This window comes from Rhyacophila brunnea, unplaced genomic scaffold (assembly GCF_057557595.1).
Source record: "Rhyacophila brunnea isolate RB1 unplaced genomic scaffold, BYU_Rbru_1.0 scaffold_2, whole genome shotgun sequence".
Taxonomy (NCBI): Eukaryota; Metazoa; Arthropoda; class Insecta; order Trichoptera; family Rhyacophilidae; genus Rhyacophila; species Rhyacophila brunnea.
In genome coordinates, this window is record NW_028232859.1 from 39,761,162 (window position 1) to 39,785,327 (window position 24,166).

Genomic DNA, 24,166 nt, shown 5'->3' on the forward strand with positions numbered 1-24,166 from the left:
TAATATTGTTGTTGGTTTTGGCTAGGTTATGTACGCGACAATGAGAGTTAATAGTTATTAATGTGCCGGTAGCGGTGTCATTAGCGTATATAAGCAGATACATGCTATTAAATTTGAATAAAAAATTATAAAAAATATAATATAAATAATACGAGTAAAATAATGTAATAGTGACGAAGGCTGTCGCTTGGAGCACGGTAATCGAATCGTAATCAAACAGACAGTGATACATACGAAGCTTGATTAGGTATACGTACATAATTTCTAGATACATATTAAATATATACAATTTTAAAAGGTGACAACAGTATAAAATTGTGTTTTATTTTTTTAAACCAAATAAATACACATAATAAAAACCCGAAATCAAGTCGTCGGTGGTTTTGAAAAAAAATAAATAAACGCACGAAGCTCTCTGTATTCGTGTTCCGAAACGGCACGTTGAAGGACGTATGTATAGATGTGTTAACAAGAGTTGAGGCGAAGCAATACTAACACATACGCATTGTTTACAAAAAGAATGTTTCAAATTTTTAAATCAATATCAACGTTATACACGTTGTCCTCTTTTCGCTATAAGCGCAATAAGTAGGCGTAAGCAAGACAAACGGCTGTTTCTCGTAGACGTTGTGCAATGCCCGTTGCCTCAGAAATGCACCAATACACACAATCTTTCGTATCTGTGTTCGCACCAACTCTGGCTGAGAGACCTATACTGCTTTGCTAAGCATTTAGGAATCAAGGGGGATCTTTACGCCAACAGAGAACCTAGCGGAAAAATACGAAGCTTGCAATATGAGATTTTTTTTGATAATTTACAATTTCAACTGTTAGTTAACAAATGTGTATTTGAAAATATTAAAAAGAAAAATATTTTTTATTTTTAGCCAAAGATAAACTAACAATTGTAAAAAAATGTGAATTTGTTGAATCGGACCCACCTTATTATTACATATATTTTATGGTCATATTTATTATTAAAATTTAGTTTATTAAGTTTTCTAAGTATCACTTAATAAATTTTTGACTAATTCATAGTTTTAATATTTTTTATATTTATTTTAAAAAACATCGATTTTTATAAAAATATAAATGTATATAACTTGAAATCCTTTTTATTTATATCAAATTATATTTAGGTATGGTCCCAATATTGGAGATACAATATTCTCATACTATAACTTTTATTCATTTTTAATTCCAATCTAGTCGTACATAAAAAAATCGTCCCGACTGCAACATAAACATAAATCAAAACTACCTGCAATGTTGCAACCGCCGGCACCATGCCAAGTGCGACAGTACATTAAGTTACATGTGTTTTGAGAATGACAACAAAATCACATCGATAGATTCGACATGTCGCAGTTGAAACGCGTTTATACATTGGACCCGGGATAAATGTACCAGTATGCAAGAGAATAAATAAAACGAGAGCGTCCAGATTGCATTAATGCTCAAAAAAGATAGGTGATTTCTTCAAAAAGATCTATAGTAAAAATCGAATAAAAATAATCGCGTTGTCTTTATCGAGTTTCCAAACTCCTGTTGAATTGCGTGCTTTTGCCGATTGGCGCTATTATCGCCGCCGCTAGAAAGCGTCTGCCCAATACACCTTCCGGTTCCGGCGAACGCCCGATTACCGGCGCTCAAGTATAATTGGCGCGTATTTAGCAAGTGATTATGATTCGGCGCGAGTGTGCGGGGCCACGTTAATTCAGTTGCTAGGTGATCGCTTTTGGCGCCGACGGGTGGCGAGTGTTTTTTATTCAATTTATTGGGTTGGGGGGCAAGTGCGCGGAATAACTCGGAATAATCATTTTAATTGAATTTAATTGCTGACGATCTCATTTGCTAACAAACTATAGACTGTAGTTTATACATAAATGCAAGATACCATAACAATTATATGTACTTAGTAGAAAAATCTTCACAATACATAGTTATAAAAACGCGAGCCACGATCAGTATAATAATTATTAAATTATATATATGCAATATCCAATTTTATTAAATGCAAAAACATTGAAAAACACATCTTTTTAATAACAGCATAATATTCGATAAAAAACATCTTTCTTGTAAAACAAACACAAGAATTCAAATAAAACTATTAAAAATAATATTATTATCTTGATTGATTCAATTCATATAATTCATAAAAAATAACCTCTTAAACATAAACTAATAAGAAATCCGCTAATACAAACAAAGATCCATTACAATAATTAAGTTATTGGGGAATCGATTTCAAATCGCGTCAAAGCTTCTGATACCTTGGGATATATTTACTCAATCCACGATGGTCAAGCTGCTACGTGTCGGGCTATAATGTCGAGGGTCCTAGGTTCGAATCCTGAGTCCGTTACACATATTGTTTTAAATTTGGATTTAGAGCCAGAGGTTTAGCGAGTGGCTAACATCCATTAATTCTCGAAAAAAACAAAAATCTGTTAATACAGACCTCTCAAAGTCCCATATGATCGTATTAGGATCGGACGTGCTCAAAAGAAAAAAAAAGTATTAACTCAAAAGATGATTTTTTCAACTTCATCGAGTGGATATTTCAATTTATCATTAATTTGACTAACATGACAAAAGTATATAGGTACATGATAGTGGTATGACGATTGTAAAATAAAGTAAATAAGTAGACACTATGCCTACATAATTACGGAACACCACAGAAACATACCAATTAGAAAAAATCTTGAGAAAAATATGGTGCCAGACAGGGGACACGAACCTGAATCCATCGGATTCCAGCCAGCGTGATTTACCAAGTTAGCCACCTGAACCTTACCTAAGTACGACTGAATTAACTAATAGTCATTCTCATGGCCCCCGCAAGGGGGGGGGGGGCTGACAGGGCTCTAGCCTAGGGGCTCCGGGTAATAACCAGATAAATAAGATAAACACGCATTTTAAATTTACTCTAATAGTAAAAAAAATTACATCGGGGTTGTTACCTTTTTAAAATATATGGTTGTGCGGTGCTATTTTTGGTTGATGTGGGTTGATACTCGACAACTCCATAATTCGATGGGTTGAGAAAATCACTAAAAATACACTGAATTTTATTTGACGTCGAACACCATTTGGAAAACGCCACTATAGAGTGTCAGATTGCCTTTAACCTATGCGATAGGTAGGGGGGCCTGCCAAAAATCCTGGCCTGAGGGCCCGCGTCAAGATGTGGGGGCCATGGTCATGCTACTGAAGCGCTTCTCAATTTTAGCGTATATTGGCGATACGCTTTTGTGGCTTGAATGAATGTAGTATTAACTGGTCAGTGTCTGAATTTCGCTACTAATAATTAAATAAACTTTTTTCTATTCAACTAATAATTCATATGATTTAATATGTGATTAATTTTAGTAGATAGTTATGTTTTACGTTGTTTTAGCCCTTAGTTTGAATAAATATGCGGATATACATTACATATTATCTCAGAAAGATTAATAAATTCAAATTATAATAATTTTAAACCATTCTCATTTTCACTACATTTTAAAGTTAGTAATAACAGAATATGTTGTCCTTAAATCGCATACTGTTTACGAAGTAGGTTTTAATCGATTGTATTGACTATTGAGTATGATTGACAAAACGGTTGAACTGTTGTAAAATATAACGACATATTGGGGAAACCTCCATATTTTGTCCATTACTTTAAATCGTAGTGCTGTTTGTACAATTAAATCCTAAATTATGTAATGAACTGTATTTTAAAAGCGCGCGAAGGCACACGGCTTGCTTGTTCAACAAAATCGCGTCCCTTAGCTGAGTTATACTCGAAGCCTTTGTCTCGACACGGTGATAAAGTAAAGCACTCGTGGCCTCACTTGTAAACAGCGCTTGACGTTCGGTTATAATGACGGGGTATTAACATTTATTAATAAGATTACGCGGTGGAAAAGTGAGGTGCTAGCATCATGAACGGATTAAATTGAGCAATTAAAAGTGAGCACCGTACAGGTTAAAGTTATGCTCGATTAAATATTTTCTTTTGTACATTTATAATAATTGACAATATGCGACGAAGCCGTACCGAGTAGGGTTTGCAAACTCGGGGTTCTGGTGAATTTCTTGATCCCAAAATTCTGGAAAATTATTTGTTTTCACGGAATAGTATTTTTGTTAACTGCAGTGTACAATTAATTTAAGGAAAGGATTGGTTTATAAAAAAATAAATCGCAGTTATAATTTTCAAGTTATTACGGGATGGTTAAATGAAAACATTATAATATTAATTAAAGTAAATCAAGACAGTGCTACTTAAGATAAGATTTCTAGTTACTTAATATAGATTATTATTATTCCCTACCTTTAAAATATTAATTCTGAAGTAAGATGTCAAAACACGATATGTACGATTTTCTAAATTGAGCAAATTTAAAGTTAGAAAGATATTCAAATAATTAACATATCACATATTGACACAGCTTATTTCTCCAATCCTACAAAACCCAGACATACCATATTTTGATATCTTGTAGATCTCACTGAGAGAGTCTGGAGACGTAACTCAATTTACAAAAAGGGCATATTATGTTTTCCCATCGTATTACAGAATTATAATCATTTATATGTTTGATCTTATTCAATCAATAGTTCAAAAAAAAGGTTCAATAATGAAATCAATAATATTATTTATGTATGTTATACTTACATACAGCCATGGCCTCCACAAGAGGGGGGCTGACAGGGCTCTAGCCTGGGGGGGGCGGCGTGGCGAGTCAATCAAATAAGTGAGATAAACACACACACGACAAATTTGTAAAAAATAAGAATAAGAATAAAAAAGTCGCCTGCGGCGCTATTTTCATTTCATAATGGTTATCCATATTTTAGAATATGTGATTGTGTGATGTTATTTTTAATTGTGTCATTACTTGATAACCACATAATTCAAGTGGATGTAAGTATTAAAAATACACTAAACACCCTTAATTTCACCGTGAACGACATTTAGAAACGTTACTATAGAGCGTCACATTGCCTTTAACCTTTGCAATAGGTAGGGGGGCCGACAAAGATCCTAGCTTTGGGGCACGCTTCAGGATGTGGGGGCCATGCATACCCTTTCGGGCGTACATAGTGTCGTAGTAAACAGGACCGGTTATAGCATGGGCGAGGTCCGATTGGAGCAAGTGCGCCAGCAATATGTATCAACATTCGAATTTAATTCGAACTAGGCTAACAAAATTTTGTACTGAATGATTGCAGAATGATTGCAGAATTCAAATAAACAATCTACACGGCGGGCAGTTTTTGATTTTGTTTTTAAAATACTCGTATATAAATGGCGGAGGAGATATATAAGAGGCGGTATATACAAATGAAAAAACTATTCGTTTTTCCGACTGATAAAAATATGTCATTTAATAATAAGTTCAATTATTACATAAGTTTTCTGTATATATTTACATATAATAAAAAAAACTTGTCATTTTTAAGTATGAAGATGGCAAACATATTAATTTTTTCTAGTAGACGCCTTGCTAAAAAAAATACAAACGCTAATAGCCGGCCCTCGGCAATTTCTGAATTCTTTTTCTTTCCTGTCGACGAGACGCCATAACAATAGAATGAAAACACTGAATCCGTAAATAAAACGGCAACTTGACAAATATTCAAATTTACGACGCCGCAGGCGAAAATTATGCAACTAAGTAGAGGCACAGTTCGGAACGGTGGGAAGCCCCGATTCATTTACTCGAAAAAAGGAAAACAGCAGCAAGTTGGCAATATTTAAATTTTTCATTATTCAAGCATAAATTTTCTCGAGCGACGGGCTGAGAGGCTTCAAGTAAAGTAGCGCGTTTCTGCCTATCGCACGAAAAATATTGTAGTCGCTGTCATTTTATTGCAGACTTCCTAAACAAAGAACCGATAATTTTAAGTGTAGCCAAATATGTCAACAAAACTGAGATACTTACTTAATTTAATAAATTATTAACTAACTGCCAAAAACTCCTCGATATGGGAGCAAATGTCGCGTGGTGTGGAAATTACTATTTGGAACCTATTGAAAAAATATGGTACTTATAATGGATATGTTTTATTTTGCTTTTAACATGACATCAATAATTAATATATTATATAATATATAATCAAACTATAATCATTAATAGTGAAAATATGTCAATAATATTTAAATTCTTTCTGAGGGCACCCAAGTTATTCTGCTGAATCGATAATAAATACCACAACCTGCCTGCAGGTAGGTCCAATCACTTTGATTTAATTGGATAGTATTTTGCTATAGTGCAGTTGAGTTTCTTTGAAGCAGCTTATTTAGCTTGCCCACTCCACACGCAATTTTTATAGATAAGCAGTAATTCATAGATCTAAGCTCGGAGAAAACTGAATGAAAAGTTATCATCACTAAACAAATAAATTTAAACATTTCTCAACAATTCCAATTTCTTTATCAGTAGCTGTAGTATCTGTAGCAATCAATAAATTTAATAGAAATACCTCATAAAAATGTCACAAAACTGAGAACCTTAAATATTAATATATTATTTAAATACATACTTATTATGAATTGTATTGTTATTATTAAAAAATGATCAAATAGCATATAAACTGGTATTGTAATGATAATTTGTTACACTGAAGATGTATTTGCATTTATGTAGATCTCGTAAATTATTCACAGTGACTATAATAATATTTGGTATTAAAGTAAAAGGATATGACATTGATACCAGAATGTCATATCTTGAATTTAAGTTTATGTAAGTTTCGTGAAAATACCTAAATACCAGAGACATCTTGACATTGTCTCAAGAAATCTGATATCACTCATAAAACAATTTCAATATAAATTACGTCTTGGCGCAATGCGTAGGGCGATAATTCTGAAGCCGCTGTATAAGAAATTAGTTTTCAAATATCCACAGTTTTTTTATATCTTGTTAAAAACAGATTTATTCGAGGGAAATATTCTCTCCGACGTCTTCTTAAAGATTTAGGAATTTAATTTTAAACATGTTTTATTGTTAATGACGCAAATCACATTTATGTTGTATGTTATTGCGAATAAATTAGATTTAAAGTAAATTTAATGCTACGTTTCTTTTATTTGACAATATGTATATAAAATAATAAACGGAATGTTAATTTACAATTATTGTTCATCTTTCATCTTAATAACACAAGGCTAGAGAAATCACACGTTGATACATTATAAAAAATATTAAAATCCCGAAATAATCCGGTGTTTCAGAAAAAAGAGAAATTTTGACTTCTACCACTTTACCACTTCTATCACTTTTATCTACTTACTTAGCGAATAAATTATGGGGATATCCGATCTACAGAGTGACAGTGTGCGTTTCTCGGTGCTGCAGCGCTCCACTATTTTTGATGTACAAGAAATCTTCCTGACTCGCCACATACTCATACTCAAGCTCAACATGTGAGCGAAATACGTGTCGTGAATCAATTTTACATTTGATACATGCCATAGTCGGACCTGTTAATTAAAGAAAACTACGCATCTTTACGAATGTTGAGCTCTGCGAACATTCTAGCACCATATATAATATATATAATTTGCATCCCCAGTATTGGGGATGCAAAGACTCTTATGGGCCGGTAATTTTGTTGATGAGATGGATCTAGTAGTACCTTTCCGAAAATTTTATGGAACCTATGTAAGCACTCGGCCCCTGGGTTATCCTCATACGAGATGGGCGCATAACGTCAAGAGTGATAGAGAGAGGCTGAGAGTGTCCGAATAGAGAGACAGCTCGGCATAAAAATGTATGCATAACTGTTATGCAGTCAGACATTGAACTAATTATTTATGGTCTGTAACGCCAGCCAAAGTAAATACTATGAGATAAACACACTATAAATTATTGTGAATTATTACCGAGTAAACGTTTAATCTCTCATAGTTCTATATGCAATGTTTTATCCAATCTATATAACCAAAGTTAATCAGACTAATGATGAAAAACTCATAAAATAGTAGTAATGATTAAAATAGGTTGCATTAAACTTGTTTTCTTTGCATTACTTTATTTGGCGAAGAAAAGCCAAACACAAAGCCTCAAAAAGCTTGTGACTTGATATATGATTGCGATATTGTCTTGTCGCGATCTTTGCCATGCGAGTTCATAAATTAACGTGCAATGAGAATGGTTGCAAGTGCCAGTACATACTATATCCCTATGCTAAGACTTATTTTATGTCTCAGACAAATGGTGATACACAGTACGAAAAACTTTTTATATTGAGCATAACAAAGCACGGAAAGAGAGAGCTTTCACGTCTGTTGAACTCAGTTCCATAAAGTGATTCTGGTTAGTACTCAAAAACTTCTACCAAACTAACTGTATTTAATATTATTATTGAATTATTACTCGACACATGGTAAAACATAATATTTTTAATAGTTAAATATAACTTACTCATGGATTAATAATTGTTATAATTAAGCTATTGGTGACGGCAAATGTGACAAGGGTCGGAATTCTCCGGTGAATAGTCTCCACAAGCTTGCGGATTGTGGAAGCTAACAAATGAACACATCACTAAAGGAAAGTGGGCGGTTGTCGTGAGAGTAAATTTACCTCGTATGCCTGCATAGTTCATATTATCATTATTACGTATGTTTGTTTTGAGTTCAATTTACAATGAGGCGAATATTTTTGTCAAGCAAAATAAAATTAAATGAAACTAGTTTTTTCTTTATAAAATTTCTTGATATACGCTCGAGCAGCCCAAGGATCTTTTGGTTGAATTATTGGTTACAATTTAATAATAAACAATTGTCTTAGCTATCGAATGCATGTACAATATACATATTATACTTACAACAAAGTATATCTGAGGAATTAAATTTTTTTATAGATTATTGATAACACTATAAAAACAAAAAAAGAATTAATAATTTAAGATTTTTTTTACATAAGGTTCCGCAAGTACTATAATAATTTACATACATACATATATTTTTCTTATATTGATTAAAATAATGCAAACAAGTTGTCTCAAATAATGTCGAAAGCATAAAAATGTTGCAAAATATGAGATACGTAGTGTTGGTTCACGGAAAATGGAGCACTGACTAAAGTTTAAAAAAATAAAAAACGGAAAAGCTAATATTGTTATACTATGTTTTGTACCGTTTCTTTATTCATTACTTCACTATAATTCAAGAATGCGTGATTAGTCTAATTTAATAAACTCGCTATAACTAGAAGTATGTACCTTTTCAAATATTTTAAATGTACCTAATCGAAATTATAAACCATTGATTCATGATGAAGCAATGTAGTTTTACGTACCTATGTGAGAACGTGGCCCAATAATCTACAACTTATCATATTTATTATTAATAACGATATTTATTTTACGATTAAGGATATACAGTGGCGAAGGGTGACTTTTGGAAAGAGGTGGGCTGTGGAGATCTGATAAAAAGAGCACACTTGTCAGGTATAGGTACTTACGAGAATAGTACGATATTTACTACTAATGAATAGGTATACACTAATAAATGACAACGACACACTAATTCAATGAAACTTCAAAAACTCATTGACGACATAAAAATGAGCGATGTGTTTAAATTACGTATTTTTCAAAACATTTATACCCATCAAAAATCATTAGATAAAATTTATTTTTATTTTTAAAAACAATCAATACTTATTTATTAATATTCGATTAAAAGCCGTTGAAATTATTTTTTTAATTATCTAATTATTAATGATTTTGGATTAAGTGCGCAGTCGTGACAACAATATTATGCGCGAATGTTTTAGGCTCAGCAATAGGAGCTTACCTTATTTCATACAAATCAACAGACTTTCTGAGGTTACGAGACGTAAAGTCCATACGAAAAAAAATCAGAATTATTTCACACATAATCGGAAATTTATTTACGTAAGATAGATGGCGCGCTGTGGTATATTTTTTAATACCTTTGCAGATTGTTTTGTAAACTGTGTAATACTGTAATACATTCCTACATATACGACATCTCTCGTTGGCAAAATAAATTATTTTTATAGAACATAAAATAATGAAGTGATTAAGTATATAAATATGTCAAAATTCAATTAAAAAATATTTTTCTTAAGAAGGTAGGCTTAAGAATAATCGCCTATTATGGAGCTTTTGCCACTGCAGCACACAGTACAGATTTATTCAGAATGCAGCTGATACAGATATCGATATCGGCATAATTCAGTGTTGTCAGCGGTTAAAACAGAAGAATGGTAACACTACTAGGTAATAAAAAGATACTTGTAATAATTTTAGTTTGTATACATATACAACCATTCTTATCAATAGGTACTTGGACTAGATTACAAATAGTTTTCCGGACAATAATGTCCGGGTACAATTAATATTCTCACACATTTAGTAAGAATATTTAGTTAAGTATTATATTTGAATAATGACATCAGCACTCACCAACAGAATGTCTTTTATATATATATACATACATAAGGAATTCACCACAGAGAATATAACAACGTATTATCAAGAGTGTGTACAATAGGGTACGTGGAAATCGGCAATCACTATCAGAGCAGCGCACAGAAACATGGCTCCAAATTAGCGAGAAAGTAACCAAGGCAAGGGAATTAGTACCACAAAGAAAACCACACTCAATTTACGTTCAGTAATTAATTCTGGCGATACGATTACGGAAACAATTACAAAGTGAATAAGGGGGCCGTGGCATAGTCAGAATACACTAAACATAATAATGTAATTTGCGTCTAAGCGAATGGAATATAACAGTGTGCATATTATATAAATTATATTTTAAATTAGTGTTATATAAGAATAGTTAAGTACAGTAGTACAGTTAGTAATTGAGTGGCTAAGCGTGGAGGTAGGCTGTTAAGATCTGACATAAATAGTGCACATGAAACGTTGTCAATCAAACATATTTGTTTTCAATTAGGGATTGTAATACCGAATGAAAATATCAATACCGTTTTTTCGGTATTTATTATTGAATACCGGTATTTCTTAAACAATAAAAAAAACAGAAGTAGGTGCTGATCAATAAATATAGCTATTAAAAGCTTTTAAAATATTATTTTAAAGCAAAAACCTACATACCTGCCCTGCATTTATTATGTTCATAATAATTGTAGAACTAGTGATTTTTTACAAATAATTTGAATATATTAATAATTTAAACTAAAACCCTCAAAAGTTCATCAAGTGCAAATAAGTCCGACTGCAGGAAAAGATTCTTAAATTCAACGCTTATAGAATAGTCTAACATTTTTGTTCCGGATGTTTTCTATTTCGAAATAATATTATGATAATTCATTGCGACAATTACTTATATAGATATATTTTGATGAAATTTGTTTTATTATTTTTTCACATGTGTTATCTCAATATTCATTTTCAAAAACGTAAACGAGTGTGCTTTCTTAATACCGAAAATTCCGGTATTTTGGATTTTTAAAACCGGTATTTCGGTATTGATAAATACTGGAATACCGGCTTTAAAATACCGGTATTGCAATCCCTTTTTTCAATGAACTAAGACTACAATATGTTGACAGTGTTTGTTAGTTTTTAAAATTCAATTACACCCTGCCCAATCCAAGCCAAAATTTTCCTATACTTTGGGCGTTACGACAAAACTGTGCACACTTTTTCATTCATACTTATTTGTTTTCGTTGGATTAAGAATACATATTACACATATTCTTCGATCATTTTTTTAAATTCTTTAAACCCTGCCTAAACCAAACATAATAGATAAAATATATTATTGTTTAATAATATAGTGTTTTTTGACTATTCTTTATTATGGCTTGGTTTCGCGGGGTTTAATTGAATTTAAAAAACTAACCAACGCCGCCTGTAAATTGTATTCTTCGTTGTTAAGATCTTATTGGGATAGGATATGGTCAAAAGAATATTATTATTCACAATTATTATTATATATGGTAACATCCTCAAGATTGACCTCCTTCAGGGATTAATCCAAAACTGGTTCCTGATGGTCTTTTGTACCAAGGAGTTAGCTAGGTACATTCGCAAAATAAATATGTCATATCTTTGAATGCATCATGATTAGCATTGTTATTGTAATGCAGGTATAATAGAAGCGCCTAGTTTCAAATCACCCGAAAACGGTTTTTGAAAATTTTTGTGATGTACCTATGTATTTAATTAGATGGATATTTTTGTTACCTGATGGCCAAAGATTGAATTTAAAAAAACGCCAAAAATCGTCAATACGTATGATCAAAAATTAGAGTAAATTTCAGAACCCGCTAAAATAGTTGGGCGCGCTTTTCAAATACCCTTAAAATGGAAAGCCAAAATACTCTTTAGAATGAAACAAATTAAATAATAAATACATAAAGTTCACAGATTTAATAGATATGAGTTTTCCTCATTTTTCTCAAAACTACTAAAATCTTTTTAGGGACTTTTGAAACTAGGCGCTTCAATAATAATAATTGATCTTGTAACTACAAATTTAATAATACATATACATTATTACTGTGATATAACGACAATGATATAAAGACATTAAATCAGATTGGCTAAACCCTAATTAACACATTTACGAATAAAATTTGTATGAGTTGACGCATATTATGTCTTTGAGTATGGTCGTTTACATTTGGCCTTTTATTCTTTAGATCCTGTATCTATCAGTAAGTCAGTGTATAAGACGCGTATTCATTTATATTGTAAATCTAAATTAACTGCCACGCGACATATTTTCTATGCAATATTAATTAAGACGAAATTTAGTATACGATGGTAATATAAAGTAAATTACAAGTCTCTTGCAAAGACGTTGTATGGGGATCACGTTACACTTAAGGATTTTGTTTACAAAGCAATATACTCTGAGATATAAGTCTGGTGCATTTTGCAGGCATGTCGTGTTTTCCTCGCAGCAAAGTAGTTGGTTACCATGATACTGTTTTACAGGAAACCCGGTTTATTTAAATGATACTTCACTCGAATATAAAGTGTAATAATTAAGGTACTGAGAAGACATCGCATAGTAGTTTATATACACATGATCGATTTGAAAAAATTGAGAGGCAAAAAATGATTGTTCTCTTGATTTATTAACGTTTTAAAATAATAAAGTCGTGTTTTCAAATGATATTAATAAATCAGGCTATTTAAATTAAACTTATTTCCAACAAAAATTCGATAACTAAGGTTGAGAAAAAACATCGGATGTCAATGCATTACAATATTAAAACCAAGTTGAGAAATTTGTATAGAAAAAATATATTATGCATAGTTAGTTTTTTCGTAATTTTGTAAAAAAATATCTAAAATAAGCATTAATTCAGTAGATTTATTTTTTATTATTTTTATTAGTGTTCTCATGCAAGTCATAAACCCTGATGATAAGGGAGCGGAAGGCAATTGATGCCTTCGAAATATGGTGTTGAATGCTTCGTATTTCTTGGGCAAAGCACAGGACGAAGTAGTCAAGCATCTTGAGATTACAGATAAAGGAACGGCTCTCGATAATATGTCTGACACGCATTTCACAGTTTTTGGACGTATTGTTTGGCGAGGACCGGATAATCAGGGTAGACTGGTAGTTTTGGGTAGCCCAGTCCAGGGAAGACAAAGCAAAGAAAGAGCGCCAGCGCGCTGAATCGACCAAGTAAAGGAGCTTACTGGGAGCAACTTTTATTCTCCTCTGAGAAAAACAGAAGACCGAGAGTGGCGGAAAATCTAAGACGCTCAGAAGATTTATCTAGTCATTATAATTGTATTTTATGCTTCTGTAAAAAAGGGTATGTATTAGTGTGAAAACTACGATTCTACTTACATGGATATCAGTTGTATTTCATAGAATAACATCTACCAATTTTATTATTTGAAATTCGAAGATAACTACTAACAAACAAAAACGTTGATAATGCAAATATATTGGTAGTATCGTGGAAAAGTATTTTATTATAAGTAGTCCCCTTATCAATACATAAGTTTCACATTAATTACAAGTTATATTGGGTAAGGCTTATAAAAAATATTAATAATAATAACAACAATTCTTACCGTGTGATCTCTTCCAATAATCGACATGGATCGGCAGCGTAAAACTTGACGGCCAGATAAAGGGTGTGAGGACCAGCACCCCTTAGCTGGCGAGCAAGGCGTCGTCGATTCTCCAGCCAACGCTGAAAAAAAAACCATTTTACATTAGATATCAATTATTGTCATACAGAAACTAAAAGGACAGCGAAATGAGATAAATAAAAACATCGTTTTGAAGTTTTTGAGTCGATATGTTAAAAACATCTAACACCCGCAGTGTGGTCAGTAACACAAACTATTTTTCCCTAACGATATAAAAAATATGTACCGTACAATGGGGCGACATTCATTTTGCCCTATGCCCATGCTTACTATTTTTTAAATTGAATTTTTGAAATATTTAAAATGTATGGATAGTTTTCTCTTAAGATACGATACTTTCATTCGATAGGATGCCGATACCATGTTTCAATATTTTTTTTTACCCTTTCATTACCCTACCTATAATAGTTGCCACAGGTGATTTGTGGTAATTTTTTATTTGGTTCAAAATTGTGTTGAATCAAAATTAAACAAAAAAAATATACCAACACAGGTGAGAGGTTGAATGATTTCGGATGCACTTTAATTTGCTCGAGCGTGAAATGGCCTACTGATAGAAATAATGCATTAAATAAATCAGAATTTCTCAAATAACAATTGGCAATCTAAAACATTGACACATTAGATTATAATATATTGTATCTATAATTATCTGGCATTCTAATATATACATATTCTTTTCTTTTGACCATTTCCGATTATATTAAGATCGAGCATATGGGCCTTCAACGAGTGGGGGTTTGTATTAAAACGTTTTTGATTTAACGATAAAAATGTATGTTTGCCACTTGCTCAACCTATTAGGTCCATACTCTGACTCCAAACACCAATTGAAAAACAATATGTGTACCTATTTACTAGACCTAGGATTCGAACCTGATTGCCGCGACATGAAAAGCCAACGCGTAAGCCACTCGGCCATCGTTAAATAAATTTATATTAATTAAAGGTGTCTACCTACCATTTCTAATTGAACCTCAATTTTATAAACATAGTTTTTTTAGTTTTAAGATTTTACAAACACGTTTTATAATTTCAGACTGGTACCTTATATGAAAGATACGCTTCTATAAATACACCACGCACATAATTATTTAATAGAAAATCCATACAGAAAAAAAATTAAAATAAAGAACGCGGGTTTAAGCGAAATGTGTAGGTATGCAGTACATAATAAAAAAACGTTCACTGAGTCATGCGGTTGCCGATGTAGCGCGGTTTTCGTGAGGTGACCTTATTATTGTTCAGGCGATTTCAGCAGATTTTTCTAACGACAATATTCGTTTAAATTAAGTGTTCAAAATGTGCTACGGGATGAGACCATCAGTCTGATAATATTTTAAATACCATGAACAACAACATTCCACACTTTTTTCCAGTAGCGGCAGCTTACTGTGAATGCACGTGACATGACATAACGTGATGATAATGTATTTGACGCATAAGTATAACATTGATAATATAAAAATACGTTGTCAATTTGTTACATATATTGAATTTATTAATTATAACATTACAACATTGTATCTAAAATGCGTTGATATTTCTGAACAAAGGATTATAAATTCCAGCTAGTTTTCTTACTAAACTTAAGATCACTAATGTAACTAGAATGAAATCGTAAAGTTTTCTGATATTTTTTTATGACAGACATTAACGATATTATCCACAAACTGTTAGATATTTTATTACTGCAAGTGGGTGGTGAACATTGTAATAGCGTAAGTATCAAAAAGTTTTGTGAACCAAGCTCTATAAAGTATCCAAGCGAATAAACGCAGTTTAATTATTTAGCAGTTTTGAGTATAACGGTCACATATAACTGGGAAATAACGTTACAGTTTGTAATATAATCTGCAAAGGAAGTAAATATCATTATTTATTTGTATATTATAGTATCAAATATATCATGAATGTAAAGCTTTCAACTGATGGGATTAAAATGTGAATCCAATTATCAATCAATAAGAGATATAACGATATATGTTTTGTCAATAGGACAATATTATTATGTTTATCTTATTATTCTTGTTAAAGACAGTACTGCTAGAGATCAGGTTTTTTTAAAAGTTGAGTCTTAGCTATTATTCTACGCTTGGGAAGACAATTACCCGCAGATCGTTCATACATTGCGATGTTTTGGACAGTTATTTCAGCCGTGCATTACAAAATTTTCTTCTTTGTCTTCATCGTCGGATTACATCATCAAATTTTTCAAAATTCTCAGATTAATCAATTTTTGCATGTTCTGCCTGCGATGCATTTTAGCGTCCTGATTTCTAGACTTCGCGTCATAGAGCTAGCTTTGGCTATGTTTACTCTGGCCTTGATCCCATTTATGTCGTTATTGGTTTGAGGCAAGTTATTTTCATGTCTTTGTTTTTCCAAACAATGGCTCGTTGATAACATGAGATAGTTACAACAGATTTAGTTACCTACTTTCTATTTTATGTCACTGAACAGATCCACTTCAATGTATCTGAAGTGTCGATGTATTCATTCTGCTGGCTAGTTTTAAAACGTTATATCAATACAGTAAATTAAGAATGAGTTTAATTCGGGAATCGATCAAGTTAATAACAAATTTTCCCTTCCTTTACTTTGAACTTTATTGTTCTATAATAACATAATGATATGTTACTTATTTAGACTATTTACAGAAAAGTTAACATTATCACGGTCGTGTTAATCCTAAATTTAACGTCAATACTTACTTATAAACTTTAAGAAAACAAATAATTAATTATTAGAAATAAACAACATTTTTTTTTCCATATTATCTACCCCTAATAATTGAATACATTCTTAAGGCAATGCATACATTTATTATATCATAATATAGTGCTTATATATTTTAATTTTCCTCCGGCAGGTGATGGGAGCTTTCTGGTATTGATGAATCTTTTATATACTATCGTTTATATATATGTGTATAAATTATTAAAATCGTGCAAATTTGTATTTACTGTAAATACTTCTATGGGATGCCAGTATAATACAATAATTGTACTAATTTCATAGAAAGTCAGGTCAATACTCCATAGTTTAAGCACCGCTTTCAACTTAGATCCACAGTATATTAAGAATCTTTCGCCGTACCTAGTAGGAGATATGATTGGAGCAACTCACCTCACATCACGGCTCTCGGCCGAGGTGAAGGCAAACGCGACGGCAAACCTGTAATTACGTCTGGAAGGTAAACGGCGAGCGAGCAAAGGATAGTCCAGGTAAACCAAGGGGACGGTTTCTTTGACACAGAGAGAAGCTTTTTCTCACACTCGTGAGTCACGGGCTTGACGGTGAGAGTGATTTTGCTTGTCCATAATGATGGGTTTGAAGAATTGATTATTTATTTTCAAAACTATATTTTTTTTGCTGTAGTTTACCATTAAAAATATTTACAACAGTAAACATGTTAAATGAATCAATAGAAAATTTTATTGGATTCCGGCCAATGTGCTTTATTAATTTTGCCACCTGCGCCCTACCTAATTACGACGAAATTAATTAATATTCATACAATTTAAGCGCTTTACAAATATAACAAGTGTTGGCGACCAGCATTTTTGGTTTGACTCAAGATATTCGTTGAGTGAAAAAAATGGTTTTGTTAATTATAATAATTACAAAGGTAAGAAAAACTAAACAGGTATGAGTAGGTAAGAAAGAGCCTGATAAGATATGTGGTTTTCTCACCTTAAATAATTTATACCTATTTACGTATTTCCTATATATACCTACTATATAGAGTAATGGACCGTAAGAGCAAGGAATCAGAAATCAATAATTAATTCCTTCAAAATGTGATCTAGGTACCAAATGCTTCGTTTTTGGACGCACCACAATACCATCAAGTCAATTATCCAGAAACACCAAATAAATGAACAGCTGTCGATATATGAAAGACATAGTTTTTTATTCTGAAGTATTTGGACATGTTGTTCGTCGCGGATCCGATAAACAGGAGTGACTGGTGGTTTTGGGTAGCCTCTAGAAAAGGCAAAGCAGAGTAAGTGCGTTCATGCGCTGGACCGTCCAAGTGAAGGACCTTACTAGAGGCAGCCTTCACTCTGCCTCGAGAGAAACAGTGGACCGTGAGGGATGGAGAGTATTGATCGCTTGGACGATCACTGCATTTAAGGGTGGTGACGACCCCCAGCGATGATACCATGACTGATTAAATATTAATATATGTTAGGGCTCTTGAATTATGAAAACCTCCTAATATTCTTGACCCCGAAATGTATATGATTTTTTCTTACAACTGAAAGCTACAAGGTATCTATTTTATATAGCTATGAAACTAATTACACATTGAATCAATAGTACCAACATGTAAATGTGTTTTTGTAATCAATAAAAATTGCAAAACTTTATAATATTCATTTGAGTTTTGACAATATTGATATGTATACCGAAATTGGAAATTCTGTTCAGAATTACAATCGCTAAGTTATATCATTTGAAATCATACCAAATATAAATATAGGCGTGTATGCTTATATAATAATACTTGATCATTATTACTCTTCTGTTTTAAAATGAGTATATTATTTAAGTCTTTAGGCAACCCCGATTCTATTTTGGTATGTGTGCACTTATACAATTTTACGAGAGAAACTCCATATATTATTAGTGATGCAAAAAAATGTATTTGTGATTTAATTTTGAAAATTTTGTCAATTAGAGAATATTGTCAACCGAAATATCAATCGTTTATAATGACTATTTATTTCATAGAGATTCTTTGCAACTGAAAAAAGTGAGTCGATACCTAGACATAGCTTGCGTGTGCCTGTCTAATAGGAAATGCAAATATCCGTGGATAATTTAAAGAAAATATTTATAGATGCAGGTTTGTCGGATGATGCCGCTACTTGATAGGACAAGCTTTGATCGCAGATTCTGCCCCAAGCGACGAACTTAAATAAAAAAAGCTCACTCGTGGAATGCAGAAACTTGTAATATCAATACTGCATAAAATACTAACATTGAGTAAATAAATAATAATATCCCCTGTAGTTTCTAAAAGAAACTGGCTTTAGAATTTATCAGAGAAAGCTAAAAGCAATATTATGGTTAATTAATAGTTTGGAAGATAATGTTTTACGAACTTTATTTGATCTTAGCACAAACGTGATGACTTTATTTAAAAATCAGTGGTATTTAAACATAATTAAATAATGGAATAATAAAAATCTACGTAAAACCCCCACGGTGATACAGGTAGTAGGGCGCGAACATCTGTCAAAGGGTATACAATAAAAAATTAAAACGATATTGTTTTTATTCATATATAGCTATATTTATTTTCATATAGTTACAACGCATATTCCATTGGTACTTTATTATCATTAATTGGGTAGGTTTTTTTTAAATTATTAATAACCATGTCCTTGTTTTTTCGTACAAGGTTGTCGTTAGTAATTTTGAACAATAACAAACACATAGGCTTTGAGAAAATCACATAAATATATTGAATCCTAACCGAGTTCAAACCTAGAGCTCCCGAATGGAAGGTCAGTGCCTTACGCACTACGCCACGAGACTGCAATGTTTCCTGTAAGGGCTTCCTGTAAAGAGTAAACCGACAAGAACCGTGTTTTATTTCGACATGAATTTATGTCAGCACTATACGATCCAAAGAGGTTGGACGGTCTTTAATATTCGGCCATATATTTCGAATACAAAATTTCACTGTTAAGTGTGATACGGCGAATTGCATATGTACAAGTTTCCGGACACGGAGCTAAGATGATAGATGTCAATATACCAAATGTTATCTCTCAAGACCAAGAGATCTGCATAAGTACCTTGTTCATTTATAATAATTATATTTATTCTCATAGTTTAATCGTATCAAAAATGGATTTTGAAAATTGAATAAACAATTTATTTAAATTGTTGAAATTGTTATTACGTAGTTAATATTATTAATTAATTTTCAAAAAGATTACATTGCGATAACTCAAGTATCAACAAAATATTCCATAAATTACGTAATTCACATTGTTACTATAAATTAGATAACATCATTTCCGTAATGTTTTAAAGTCAAGTCAGGACGGGTATAAAATGCAAAATACTCTCCCAATAGAAACGTCGTTAAATTTTATGCATTCAATTTATTATTTTTGGCGACAAAAATGTTTATGTTTATGTGTATATTTCCTGTAATAAAAACAAATAATAAATAAATTTCGAGTGAAATATTTAGAAAAATATAATATCTATGGAAGCGGTTCTCAACCAGTTGCAATACTTATACATTCATATATATAATTTGAAAACATCTCATGAATATACACACTAGATACAATCATTTTGTAGAAAAAAATACAACACCCGACGGGGCTTGAACCGGTATTTGATGAATTCACGCCAGTATGATTTTCCAATTGAGCTACGGGCATATTAGTTAATTACGATGATTTTAATAAGTTTAGTAATTATTACATATAATTCTTATCGAATTGCGTTATAATGTTGGCTATCGGTTTTAGTATATTAAATTAAGGTAGATATCAATTAATTCCTTCATTACTAACCGACGTCGCGGATTACTTCATTATTTAGTTTTTATAACTAACTTAGACTTGCTAATAATTGGATAAAAAAAGGTTTATACATTCATGTGTAATAAGGTCGTACGAAAATAATTAGTGAAATGCATGCATACAGTAAGCCAAAATTACTATTAATTAAAATATGATTTTTTAAACTTGCATGTGTAGTTATTACAACTCTTTTGGTGTGGATAGGCAAGCCCTAATAGATACGTTAATGCATCGATACATAGATACTTTTTTCTTAAGCAATACCAATACCAGGGAACTCAGAAATAATGGGAACTGAAATACATAACGGTAAGGCGAAGCAGGTAACCGACTCGAGTAAGGAAGAATCCGGGTTAAACTTACACACGTGTTAAGAATACGTTTTACGTCGAATACTAAAAACTGCTCTCGGTTTATGCATTTACGCTTATTTAATGTTGGTGTATTACACACACTATTGCACGTGCATAATGCGTGCTTCGTTTTCGTAGGACACTCACACATTCAAAACCCTGCATCAAGATGCGGCATATTGAATATAGACTATCGGTATTCTATTTATTATCTGTTCTGTGACCAATACATACAATGTAATATTTATTTCACCATTTACGATTTTTTAAAGCTCTTACGGATAACGATCACTTGATAACGATATATGAAGTTATCAAAATTTTCTTCCTATCTACCAATACCGTATAATCATTATACGCTTACCCCACACCTAGGAATTTTATAAGTACATATGTATTGGTTTACCGTTGAATTTTTCCTATAGGTCATTTCAAAACAATAATGTTTTTATACCAATTTATTCTACTTATGAAATGGATTTTCTTTACTTTACAAAAAAACAAATACAATATTATAAAACTCAATGTGGAGCCCATAGAACTGATTAATAAATAGAATTTAGATAAGCTATAGGTACCTCATAAACTATATTTTGATGCAGGGGTTTGAATGTGGAAACGAAACTACGAAAATACTACTAAAACTACGAAAATGAAACACACATTATTTATAGAGGTGCAATAGTGTGTATTGCAACCTTCGAATATACCAACCAATATTGAATGAGCGTCAATGCATAAACCTAGAGCAGTGTTGTCAGAACGATTGACAAGTTTAGAATGACGTATTATTAACTATAACTATATTAGATTTATGTGTTTAAAAAATGCAGAACAACTATTATTACTAATATTACTATATTTTTATACTTTGCGACGTTTTACATCAACGCTTAGATTTTCCAATGCGTTCTCCAAGATTGCTAAACATGAACGATTAAAGCACGACACCGATACATGGAACCGAAATCGAACATGGTAATTTACTTTACCTTTAATACAGTATTAGCTGAATTTTTGGTTTGGTGGTGCTCATTTATGAAAAGGTTTAGAGCCGCTGATATATGTCTTGGTATATCGTGTATTATGGTAAAATGCATGAAAAATTCCGGCAAATGGATAGAATAAAAATAAACCTCCCGGTATTCATTTGTGTTTTATTGTAATCTTATTCCATTCGCAGTTCTTTCGCATCATAATCTCATTTCTTTAGACGTCTTTTACGGGGCTCGAATTAACATCGGAGCATTGCGTTTGCATTGCCCTGTCTAAAAAAAGATACCTATAATAATATAAGGGCGTCTACATGGATAACAAAAAAAAAATGCCGGCAATTTAATGCAGTGGACGTGTCAAATAATGACTATTTATTTATGATCGTTATAAATTTCGATACGATAAAGATAGTCATTCAAGTTCAAGTCTCCATTTAACGACCCTATCAATGATAATAAAATAAATAAGTAAAAGTGTTTATCTCGGATCCATGAATTTATAATAAATGTGGATGCGAAGTAGATATCAAAAAGAAAATAGTTATGATACGAGCTACCGATTTGGTAGAAACAGCTCTTGTTTTCTAACCTATATAGATTGTGTCTCCGTGACTTGGACAGCGAGTGTAAGAAAATGAGAAATATTATATGTAGGTATTAGAAATGTGGTGCTGTTGATGCATTGATGTTTGTTAATGTAATGTTATTTTATTATTATTATTATTATTAGTATTATTATTATTTGTTTCTTTTCACAACAGGCCGATAATAATGAAGGCCAATAATGGTGGCAAAACTCCCAGACTTGAGGAATTTACATATTAGATTATGTAACATGACAGACCTCACCGGGAACCCAGAACTCCGGGATGGAAGGCCAGCGTCTAACGCACTGCACCACGAGAGCCGCCTTTTGAACACGTAGGGACATAGTATTAGGTTTAGACATTGAATAAATCACTCGTAAGTTGTAATATTTCCTCCGTAATACAGTTCACAGTTACATGCAAATTAGGGGTCATCCATATATGTCGACACGACATAACGAGGGGGAGTATTATGCGATATGCCGATTTGTGATGACGGGATGGGGGGATTGTAGAAAATATAAACTATATTTAAAAAAAAAAAGTGAGAATCGATTATTTGTGTCTGTTTTAAAGAATAGGGGGAGGATGTTAAAAAATGTCACGTAATTTAGACAATGGGGTAAAGATTTTGTGACGAAGTATAACGATAGTGTGAGGGTGGGTCATAAATACCAAAGACGAGTATTATGAACTTGTGGCCACCGTGTATGGCAACACAATTTTCATGAAGCACGAGTGAATGAATAAGTCGTAAGGAATTATGGCCACATTGCCACCTGCCGCGCCATATTTTGTTTACGACCCCCGGGGAAAGGATGAGCGCCTCCAAAGCCTAAAGCTTTCCGTATTTTTAATATGGCCAAAGGGCGCACGGCCTTCTACCTTGCGGAAATGCTAAAGTGAAGCGGATATGGTAACATGTCGACCCAACAACAATGTTTATGGAACTGTGCAGTGTTAAAAACGTAAAACTATCTGGGAGGTATGTCACTTAGTATTAAGGTTTTTGCAACAACGCCAAAATAATATACAGAAAATTAGCAATACCTATGTATTATATCATACATACACGCCATTCTTAAATATAATTAAAATAGTACAAAAATTACGTACACGTTCACAAACCAAAGCAATCAGGTAATCTTGCCACATGCAAAAAATACCCCTGAAGCCAATTATTTTATTAATATCGCAAAAATGACGTACCTAAACTATTCACAGATGTTTTAATATTATTTTGCATGCCTTCGTATAGAAATTATTTTTTATTACGTTGCCCAGCGTTGACAATATCCCGTTTTCATAGCCAGATCTAGCATTTTTTACTTAAGATTTGGTTCGCAAAAATTGTAGGTATCTAGCATATTGTGGCGTTAAATTTAGCGTTTTTTGTAAAATATCGACTAGCTTTAAAGATAATTATAAAAACGCGTTTTTTTACGAATAACACATTGGGCACGTGTTGTCACTTAATTGAAAAAAACAGTGTTTTTGTTACTCTTAAGAAAAATTTAAATGTTTTCTTGAATGAAGCATTT

The 24,166-nt window shown here is 32.2% G+C and overlaps 1 protein-coding gene across 1 annotated transcript in view; it reads right to left on the reverse strand.

Moving 5' to 3' along the window:
- LOC147072310 (uncharacterized) overlaps nt 1-24,166 on the reverse strand; it is a 621,588-nt gene that overhangs the window by 308,976 nt on the left and 288,446 nt on the right. Inside the window, exon 4 of the mRNA XM_085947307.1 lies at nt 14,053-14,174. Coding sequence (XP_085803433.1) covers nt 14,053-14,174 — 122 coding nt within the window. The remainder of the gene's footprint in view (nt 1-14,052; nt 14,175-24,166) is intronic.